We start from the raw sequence: 11,370 nt of genomic DNA on the forward strand, positions 1-11,370 counted from the left end.
CCTCCCTGTGCTCTCCGCAAGGAATTGCACAGCGTTTTATAGCTAACCCGGTGACACTGGTGGGTGTGACCAGGTGCTGGAAGGGTTATTTGGGGGTCAAATACGTGGCTGAGCCTGATTGTAGAGCTGCTCTTTCTAGAAGCTGGGGGCCCTGTAACACCGTAAAGAGGAACTTAAAGCAGCACAAGCTTTCCTTTGAAATCCGCACTTCTCTAAATTCTGCAACACAGTTCTCCAGGCAAGTAATGTGTCCAGAAATTCATGAATTAAAGTGTGCATGAAATATTTGTTGAAAACAACACCACACTAGTGGGGATTGCTTTGCAAAATTGTGTCTGTTAAGCAAGATTGCATACAAAGATTTGCATATTAGAAGAAATTCAGATCAAAATGCTGCTGATGACTTTTTTTAAAAAAGAAAATGCAAACTGAAATGTGGAAATGTGGAGAACTGAACTTTGGGTTGTATCTAATGCTAGTTCTGCTCAGGGCCATGGAAATTAATGGGCATGATTGATTTCATTTCATTGATCTCAGTGGGTCTACTCTAAGCAGAACTTAGCTGGATACAACCCTTAAAATTGGAAAGTGAGAAAGCAAAAGAAGCCAACATTGACAGATTTCCCCACTGAACCGTCAGGCTGCAAGAGAGGTGGGGCTCTGGGTTGGCTGTGTTGAAAGATCAGCAAGTTCCATTTTTCCTCCTCTCAGTACGTTTTTCCTTTTGTGCTGTGTCTCTTAGATTGTGAGCCAGAGGATAGGAGCTCTCTTCTCATTGGTATTTGTAAGCCTTTCTGGGAACCTTTGCTGACTGAAGAGTGGAGATGGGAAGAAGAGTGGGGGGGGGAGGTAAAACAACAGCAGCAGTGACTTTTGGGGAATGCTTAGTTGGATTTTGACTTTCAGATTCAAAAAGTTCTCTGGCACCTTTCTTGGCTGTTTTGTTTCCAATCAGTGCAGCCCATGATGTCATGCTGAAAGTCTGCAACTTTTTAACAAATATCACACACACACAACTCTGATGTTCTATTATACAGTAATTGCGTCAATGACATGTTGCAGAACAGACTTGCAAGAAAATACCAATCTGGACAGGCCCAAAGTCTCATCTGTTATGCCTCTTCCGTTCGCATAAGTGTGTCTTGCACACTTCAAACTGAAATTAAAGCTCGCTGTCCCAAAAATCCTTCCTGGGAATGCCAGCCCAAGTCTCATATGACATGTAAAGAATGATTAATTACAAACCACTCATTTTGATTATAATGCTAGTGTTCAAAAATAGGGCAGTGCCCTCTAAAGTTCCCTTTAGCTTATGAATTGTAGGTCTTTCTCTCTCTCTTTAAGGAGACAAATGGGAGGGAGTGGTGCTCCTCTGTCTCCTAATAGCGCAAAAGGGAATGAGGAATTTTGGGGAATTCATTATGGATTTTCACTGCAGAAATTGAGTAGGTCAGTACAGATGCATACAGGATCTGGCGCTGCCAGATTCCTCCCTGATGTTCAGGGCAATGATGTAAGACACATAGAATTTTGGTTCGGTGCCTCAAAGGGGTCCGCTACGGCCGGAGAAGACAGGTGACATCCAACCAAGGAGAGAAAGAAGCAAGCGGCTTTTTAAAAGCAAAGGTCCTTTATTTGGTTGCAACCGGGTTCCCTACGCAAAGGTGACAAAAGGTATGAGGAACCCCGCCCAAAGGTAAGTTCAGAATTTTATACAGTTGGAATTGTGGGTTGTCTTATCATCAATTTACAAGGTAAGGGGGAGGTTTGTGGGTACAAGGTGCAAGGAGTTTCGGGTGCAAGATACAAGGTGGGGACGTGGGGTGCAAATCCTATCTACATGAGTAAGGTACTGGTAATACCTAGAAATCCAGGAAGAGGTGGCAAATGATATGATAATCCGGTTTTTCTAGAATAACAATAGGGATAAGATCTAATAGCTGAATTCGTCTCCCCGCAGGGTCAAAGGAAATGGATCTGGTCCTCTGGCACTCTACAAAAGAAGGAAGGGGAGCTGAGTGGAAGTGATTGGGATGAGGCTAAAACTAACCTTTATATTTTCATGGTTACAATGAAGTGATGCAATTTGAATACATGGATTCCAATTCTTATTTTCCTGAAAGTAGTTAGAATCATTGAGAAGTTGAACAAACACTGATAAGGCACAAGGATACAAAGGGGTCAATTCCATCTGCACATATGCCAAATGTAACAATTGCAAAAGGATTCACATTTTCAAGTAGTAAAGACACAATTAGGGATGCAGGTGGCGCTGTGGTCTATACCACAGAGCCTAGGGCTTGCTGATCGGAAGGTCGGCAGTTCGAATCCCTGTGACGGGGTGAGCTCCGTTGCTCGGTCCCTGCTCCTGCCAACCTAGAAGTTCGAAAGCACGTCAAAGTGCAAGTAGATAAATAGGTACCGCTACAGCGGGAAGGTAAACGGTGTTTCCGTGCGCTACTCCGATTCACCAGAAGCAGCTTAGTCATGCTGGCCACATGACCCGGAAGCTGTACGCCAACTCCCTTGGCCAATAACGCAAGATGAGTCGCAACTGGACCTAACGGTCAGGGGGCCCTTTACCTTTAAAGACACAATTACAAGAGAGGGCGGGGGGCGGACTAGATACAATTTAAAATTACCTGGATACAATTATTTTAAAAAACTTGATTACTGTACAATTACAAAAGAATACTTGGATACAATTATAAAAATAGAGATAGGGTAAATTGAGGAAATAGGGTAATGGGCAGTGCAGGGAGGAAAGAAAAATGCTTTATTTGACAGAAACGGGATTCGAAGGAGGGGAATAACGGGAGAAGCAAATTAAAAGGAGAGCAGATGAAAGGCAAATTGAGGAAAAGGTTTATATATATATATCTTAGATTGTCTTCATTTGGTCTTGGCTTTCAGCTTGTTTAGCTATTTTCTTACATCAGCAAGATGGATTGATGTGAAAATCTATAGTTATTCTAGACTTTATTTCCACCATAGTTTTTGAAAGATAGCACATTAAACAATGTTTTTTAAAAGATACCGCATTGAACAATACCAATCAAAAGAAACTGAGGAGGGATCCTGTGGGGGGAACAATATTGAAATCATCCACATCTCAGGTATCAATATCTGAAATGAGGCTTTGTGGAAGCAAACAGCATTGATCATGGCCCAGCCAAGTAGCAATGTCCACCTCTGAGATCTCTGGCTCATTGATCTTTTTTTGTTGATTGCAGAGGGAGCTTTAAAAAAAAAAAAAGCACCAGAAATTGTAAGCGGGGGCTTCTCCCAATGTTGTGCTGTTACACACCATTTCCTGACTCATTAGCAGTGGGATCACCAACAGACACCATGGCTCCTTAAAGGTTTTCCCTTGACACCCACAAAGCCTCTGAGCCTCCCTCATCACTCATTGCCCTCACTCATTGCCATGAGGTGGTGAGGGGGGTTACTTTTTTATCCCTTGAAATGCCAACAGGGCTGAAGGGGCAAGATGGAAGAGTGACACTCTTTCCCACTTCCTGTTTCAGCTCTATAGGCTCCTCTGGGCTCAGATTAAGTCTACAGCTTCTCGCTGTTACTGAGATCCCACGGAAAAGCTAAACCTGTGTGACCGCACTTTCTCTCTTTCCATCTCTTGGAGGGAGAGAAGTTACCAGATGGGATGGCATCCACAGAACTCACTGAGAAATGCAGGTGTGCTCGCAGGCGTAAAAAGGTTGGCAACCACAGCATTAGCAGGTAGCTTTGCTGTTCTTGAGTCCTGCCTGTGGGTGATTTCATCCTTGCCCTCTTGACTAAAAGGGGAACTGGTAGTGTGATCCTGTACATGAGTACTCAGAAGTGGGTCCTGCTGAGACTTACTCCCAAGTAAATGCATATAGGCAACTCTGTATCAGGAAATTTTTAATGTCTAATGTTTTACAATTGTTTTATGTGCTGTAAGCCGTCCACATCATATATTTGAAGCACATTTAAAGGACATTACTACCCTGAAAAAAATCCTCCCCTGCAGAGCTACAACTCCCAGCACACTTTACAAGCTACAGTTCCCAGGATTCTTTGGGTGAAACCATGTGTTTTAAATGTGTCATAAATGTATGCTGTGGCTAGGTCGCATTTGTCAGTTCAAAACTTGCTGAAGAGGAAATGACGCAAAGTTTAACTTGTGCCAGAATCTACCAGGATTCATGTGTAGGGTTGCCATATTTTGAAGAGCAAAAAATAGGACTCTATGACAGTCATTCAAAGCAAATAAATGCAATTTGTCTCAAATTTTACCTCTGGAAAAGAGGGCGTGTCCTGGAAAAAGAGGACACATGGCAACCATTTATGTGTGGCATCTCTGGAAATGTCAAAGTGAGAATAGGATAGTTAAGTTTCCTCTAAGGATGTTTAGAGTGCTTTCCATTCATTGCTGTCTAACTTACACAAGAGACATTAAGGGAAAGGCTTCCAGCTCTGAGGATGGTGCAGAATTATGCCATTATTGGAAAACATAATCAACTCTGCTATAAAAAGCAGCTTACAAACCAGCTGAGACCTCAGCACTAAGGATTTGTGATTTTCTGACCCTTGCAAATGCTGCTCAGGATCCACACAGGTGTTGATAACGTAACTGATGTATTCGGAGGATTTTGTACAGATCCTGGCAGGGCTCTTGACACAAGGCTGCAGCAGGGCTGTTCCGAGTCCAAAGAGGAAGATAAGGAAGAAAGGAAGCCTTATACTGAGTCAGACCATTGGTCCATCTGAGGACTCAGCTACATTCATAGCTGCCAAGTACCCCATTTTCTCCGGGAAAACCCCAATTTTACTTACCTTTTCCCGGTGGTCCCCCGTATCACTTCATCTCCCATTTTTCTCCGTTATTTTCTCCTGCCAGCGGCCTTTTTTTTTCCCGATTTGCCCTTCTATGGGCACCAAAAATGGCCGCCGCCGGCTTCAAAAGCCGCATCTACGCATGTCCGGAAGTGCATAGACGCGACTTCCTGTGTCAGCGGTGGCCATTTTTGGTGCCCATAGATGGGCGGAGCGACACCGGAAGTTACGTCGACGCAACTTCCGGTGTCACTCGGCTGCCGTTCCCAGATTCTGCAGTCCGGGACTTGGAAGGTAAGGCTACATTAGTAAAGAAAAAGTGTTTTATGTACGTTATAACACTGTGACACCAGATGGCGATGTGGAGTCCTGTCTTTTGTCAACGTGATTTCCCATGATAAAATTTACAACGCATTTTCCTGAAATGTTTTTTTTTATATGTCTAGATCTAGCCTGGGTGTTGTCTGCATGGACTGGCAGTGCCTCTGCGGTGCCTCAAGATGTTGCCCACTTTGTCTGCATGGGCTCTCCATTCAGTTGAGCAAAAAAAACATATGGAATGCAAAACACTTTTCACTCCACAACCATGAGGATTCAAAATGTTTTTATTATCATTATTATTAACCAAAGATTCCATGCCACACTTCAGCTGAGGGCCAGATTTCACAAGCTTAACATGTTATTGGGAAGATCATCAAGTCCTTAAAAAGAAAAATAGCAGGGAAGGAGGTGCGTATTTTCAACAGGTCTGTAACCAGAAAAGGAGGAGGAAGCCAATGGGAGCTTTTATTTAGCCCTTGAATCTAATAACAACAAGGCAGGGGAGAAAGGACTAAACCATTTTTCACATTTTTCACTCTGCCACACGTTGAACATATTAGCATACAGCCTGCAAATTCTTCCTCTCTTCTTTCCCTTTGAAAGCAATGGTTCTGGGCTGTTAAACGGAGTCCTTCCTTTCGAAATAAAATGAAGTGATGCAGTGAGTTCCACCTCGACTCAAATCAAGAGGCCTGTTCGGCTCATCCCAAGTGCTTAGGAACCAACCCGGAAATGCAGCAGATTCAAAAGAGCAAGTCTCATCGCTGCCATGAGTTTTACTGTAGAAAGTAAAACTCTTGAATTCCTCGTTTGCTCTATAAAGATCCATTATATTTCTCTCCTAAGAGAACATGACAATTCAGTTAGAAACAAAACTTATACCACAGAAATTTGACAGTGTGGTTGTAGGATTAGCAATGAATTGCGCCTTAGAAGGCTTCTATTCCTTTTATTTTCTCACATTTAATGCAAGCAGCACTGCTTCAAAAGTAGCAGCAACCAATAATTAAATACTAGAAACTGGCTAATTAAGGGACAATTAATAACCAGTGGTACTGAACAGGAAGCAACAAAGCAGGTAGGACCTGCAAAGGCAAAAAGTTTTTAACTAAAGGCACAGTAGCCCTGAATTGTGCTTTGTCTGTCCATACTGGACAGGCTAGAGCAGGGGTCCCCAGACTACGGCCCGGGGGCCGGATGCGGCCCAATTAGCCTGCCAATCCGGCCCGCGACGACCCCCGCCGCCCGCCGCTGCCGCCCGCTCTTACGGTGCGCAGCGCGGCAGCGCTCTTCCGGGTTGGGAAAAAAGCGCCGAAAATCCTTTGTGCGCATGCGTATGGGCCTCTCCCGACCCGGAAGAAGTCATTTCTGGTGCACTTCCGGGTCGGGGGAGGCCCACGCGCATGCGCACAACGGATTTTCGGCGCTTTCCCCACCCTGGAAGCGCGCCGCCACGCCAGTAAGCGCCCGTGCGCATGCGCACGGGCGCGCACTCCCCCACCCTCCGGCCCGCCGCGCGATCGGCGCGGTGGGAACCGGCCCAAACGCCGGTAAGTCTGGGGACCCCTGGGCTAGAGCTCCAATCAGCTTTTATTGTTCAAAGACAGCCACCAATCAGGTGTGGGAAAACAAAGGAGGGAATATAATATGATGATAATGTATCGCTATGGCCATCACATTGCCTAGATTCTCTGTAAAAAGTGAGTTCTAAAAGGAAGGTAATTCCAGAGAAAATGGGCAGAGTGGAAGCACCTGTGGGTCTGAGTATCTTCTAGGTGGGTAATGTGAGTCACTTTGGTGCAGAATACCAGGCTGTGCTTAGCAAAGAAGCTGCAGTCCCAATCATAGGGGTGACGCAAAGGGTCAAATTAATAATTCCTTAGAGAATCCAAAAACATTTTGAACTGCAAACAAAACTCACCACTAACTGTAGCTTTGGTTGACCCTTCCCAGCCAACACACAGTTCAGTGTGTGTGTATTATCGCTGAGGCCCATAAAGATGGGTTGGTTCGTTGGATTTAGAGAGAGATTGGGGACCACCGCCATTAATTGCTCTGAAAGGGAATGACAGGCAAGAAACAGGGTCAGTGCCACAAGAGCATCTTCCATTGATAAAAGAGTTTTGGCTAAGAAGCCACAGATGAAAGGTTAACATTTAGGTTTACAGCAGTGGTGGGGACATAGCTGCCAAGTTTTCCCTTTTCTCGCGAGGAAGCCTATTCAGCATAAGGGAAAATCCCTTTAAAAAAGGGATAACTTGGCAGCTATGGGTGGGGAACCTGTGACTCTCCAGCTGTTGCTAGACTACAACTCCCATCATCTTTGGCCATTGGCCATGCTGGTTGGGCTGATGGGGGCTGGGCAGCTTCCAACACAATATAAAAACACTGTGAGACATCAAACATTAAAAACTTTCCAATATAGGACTCCCTTCAGATGTCTTCAGAATGTAGCGTAATTGTTTATTTCCTTGACATCTGGTGGGAGGGCACCACTACCGAGAAGACCCTATGCCTGGTTCCCTGTAACTTGTTTGGAGGTTCTAGCAGGGGAGCGCAGCTATTGTATACCCTTGACCGAAGAACGGTACACTCCTTCTATCTGGGATGGTCGTCCTCTTCCACCGAGCACACAGCTTCAGGAGGGATGCACATGGAGCAGTGAGGGAGGAAGGGGGCACCCGCCTAGCCAGCCAGATCAGCCGAATCAACCCTGGCGATCAATGGGGTGACAGATGTCGCAGCCAGATCGCCCTCACATCTGCCCTGCAACTTCAATTCTTACAGTGAGGGAACCAGCAGAAGACTCTCAGAGAAGGACCTCAGTGTCCAGGCTAAGCAATGGGGGTGGAGACGCTCTTTCAGGTATACTGGGACAAGGCCATTTAGGGCTTTGAAGGTTAGCACCTTGTGCTCAGAAACATACTGGGAACCTTGTAGATCCTTTAGGACCGGTGTTCCATGGTACCGGAGGTCGCTCCCAGTCACCAGTCTGGCAGCTACATTCTGGATTAGTTGTAGTTTCCGAGTCACCTTCAAAGGTAGCCCTACGTAGAGCGCATTGCAGTAGTCCAAGTGGGAGATAACCAGACATACTGTATACCACTCTGGCGAGATAGTGCACAGGCTGGTAGGGTCTCAGCCAGCATACCAGATGGAGCTGGTAGACAGCCAACCTGGACACCGAATTGACCTGTGCCTCCATGGACAGCTGTGAATCCAAAAACCACTCCAAGGCTACGCACCTGGTCCTTTAGGGGCACATTTACCCCATACAGACCAAGGAGTCCCCCATCCCCCAGAATCAGTACTTCTGATTCAGTACAATTGTCTTGTTAGGATTCAGCCTCAATCCATTAAACACCATCTTTCCTCCAATCGCCTCCAGACAGTCACACAGGACATTCACCGCCCTCACTGGTTCTAATTTAAATGAGAGGTAGAGCTGGGTATCATCTGCATATTGGTGAGCACCCAGCCCAACCCCCCTGATGATTTCCCCCAGAAGCTTCATATAGATGTTTAAAAGCATGGGGGAGAGGACAGAGCCCTGGGGCACCCCACAAGTGAGCACCCAGGAGTCCGAATTGAAGAGGTTGAACAAGTACCTGATGAGCCAGACTGTTGTGAGCTTGCTAGTAGCATGTTGTTCACCAGGAAGAGGAACTTCTGGCTAATATCCCATAGTCTGAATAACCGTGGTTGCTTTTCACTGTTGGCTATTAATGTATTTATATTTGTATTTGTGGGAGGCCCTGTGAGAAAGATAAGATAAACATACATAGGCACATACTTGTTGCATACATACCAATAAATAAAATGTTCTGATGAAGGAACAAGCAACATGTTTGGCTCTCTGAACACCGTTTTGCAAGCATATCATATGGGTTAGCTTCCAGATGTAATCACAGGTACAATATGCAAAGAGTACGCATGCAGTTTTCGTGTGCATGAAATGGTGAGTGCATTGGCTGAATCAACAACTTTTCTTTTTCAAGAAACTACCCACCCTACATCTCATGTTTATCATTTCCCTCTTCTCTAAGAAATCAACCAGTCTTCGAACAGAAGATCAAGGAATGTCAGACTCCAAGCTAGAGTGCAGTGCCTTTCAAAACAATGGATTATTTGTACGACAGCTCCAATCAGCCCCAGCTAGCAGGACTGATGGGCAGGGATGATGGGAGTTGTCGTCCAAAATATGTAGAGGGCACCAGGTTGGAAAAGGCTGATTTAGCTGATACACTGCTATATAGCTGGAGTGACAACATATCTTTTATCTGGCTGGCTCCCTGGCTTCCTGTTCTTGCCTTTGCTGTTTGGCCTCTGCTTCCACGTGGCTCCACTTTGCCACCTTGGCTTCTCTGCCCTGCCCTGCAGTGCCGGATTACCAAATAGGCAGAGTTGGCACTGGCCTACGGGCCCCACGCCTGTTGGCGCCCCCACAAGAACAGACCAAAATAATATTGATTTGAGCTTGCAAGAAATTTACCATCAAGCTTTCTTAGTTCAATGTTATCCCACTATAGCTCATGTTCAGAAAACCTCCAGATGCAAAGCTTTCAAAAATGTATTAAATTAGGAGATAATTTGCCAGAGGGACCCTAAGATTTTTACTGCCTAGGCCAGCTGTCAACTTTCCCCCTTTTTTAAGGGAAATTCCCTTATTCCGAATAGGATTCCTTGGGAAAAAAGGGGAAAGTTGACAGCTATGGCTAGGGGCCTCCACGGGGTTTGATCTGGCACTGCTGCCCTGTAGCCTGTAGCTGAAACAATTCCTGGGATATACTATTGTTTGGTCCTCTTTGCTCCAACTGGACTGACCTGGCTTGAAAACCAAGTAGTCTTGTTGAACTAGTTTAACTGGCTTGTTGGGCTGGTTTCTCCAAGAATTCCAACAGGAGGTCATTTAATTCCATCACATAGTAGGGCTGCCACTTTCCTCTTGGGTAAATGCTCCTATTTCTTTAATCAGGCTGTGTTCTTGTCCTCTCCCACCATGAGATATTAGGGTTAGGACTGATTCTGTGCAACATTAGACAGGAAAGAAGGAATAGAATTTGGGGTGGATGAAGGCAAATATGCTAAAGTTTAACTGAGTCCAGACAGAGGTGTCATAGGTGGGGAAGTTTGCCAGTCTGGATGGAGGTTTGCAGTCAGTCTTGGATGGGATTGCAGGACCAAGTTTGCAATTGATTGACTAAGCGTTGTCTGCGGTGGATACACACCTATTAAAATCTCTGTGAAAATGCTTTTTCAAAAACAGTTTTGAAAAATACAATGAATTTTGCATAGCTCACTGTTGCCATCTAGTGTCTCATTCGTATATCGCTTTACAACACATTTAAAACATTTTATTTGCAGCTGTGTAGATGTCCTGTGAAAATCCATGAAGTGGCAGTAGCTAAAAGTGCTATTTAGCAGCTCGGGCTGGTATTCCAGCTGCAGACTACTGTATCTAGTTCTGCTGCCCTTGTCTGAACATTTAAGGATATTTACACAGTTTGGGAACTAATACAGGGCAGCAAATAGCAAAATAAATGATTTGTTTCTCACCTGGCCTAAATTCACAGAATAATTCTGTCATTTCCTCATCCCAAGTCTTCTTCTGCGGCTTCATCGGCCGGGTTTCTGTCTTGTGGGGCTTACACTTCCAGCCTGTAGGCTTCAGAGCCGTGCAGTTTTTCTCAGGTGCTGGCCTGAGGGGCTTACAGAGCGGTTGCATTGCTGCAGCTTCTCCCACTTTCTCCGGTACTTGTCTAGAATTGGTTGGTCTTCAGGGTCTTCTGCAGTCACAGCTGCAATCCTGAGAGTAGTGATTAAAATACATCCATATCATAGACTACAAATAACAAGAATTCAGGGCATCCAGGTGTAACCAAAGATGGTTGTGGAGCAGGTTCACCAACTGTCCCACACATTCAACATATTCCTGGGGCAGATCCATGGGTGTAGCATGGAGGGCTGGAGGCCCATGGCCTTGGGTGCCATTTTTGTGGGTTCGCAACCAGGCGCCCCTACGACAGGCAAGGCTGGAGTTGTGGAGAGGGAAGCCGTGCACAGGCTGGGCCTTCAGGGCGGCTGCAGTGCCTCCTTCTCCTTGTGTCTGTGAAGGGACGCCCAAACACGCCCCACCCTTGGGCCGGCTGAGAGAGGGAGGGAGTCTGCAGCAGCCGCTGCCTCCCGAGAAGGGAGTGACTCTGGGGCAGAAGTGGCAGAGACAATGTGGCA

General features: G+C 45.7%; 1 protein-coding gene across 1 annotated transcript; it reads right to left on the minus strand.

Moving 5' to 3' along the window:
• Window positions 1–5,412: 5,412 nt before the first annotated feature.
• Window positions 5,413–11,036, minus strand: LOC118097304 (interleukin-36 receptor antagonist protein-like). Its single transcript, XM_035140046.2, has 4 exons — window positions 10,696–11,036; window positions 8,748–8,894; window positions 7,061–7,194; window positions 5,413–5,980 (listed from the first exon to the last, which is right to left on the minus strand). Exons 1-4 carry the CDS (start codon window positions 10,862–10,864, stop codon window positions 5,759–5,761), a joined length of 672 nt encoding a protein of 223 aa, XP_034995937.2. The 5' UTR covers window positions 10,865–11,036; the 3' UTR covers window positions 5,413–5,758.
• Window positions 11,037–11,370: the final 334 nt, after the last annotated feature.

Source organism: Zootoca vivipara, chromosome 14, assembly GCF_965207765.1.
Source record: "Zootoca vivipara chromosome 14, rZooViv2.hap1.1, whole genome shotgun sequence".
NCBI classification, from domain to species: domain Eukaryota; kingdom Metazoa; phylum Chordata; class Lepidosauria; order Squamata; family Lacertidae; genus Zootoca; species Zootoca vivipara.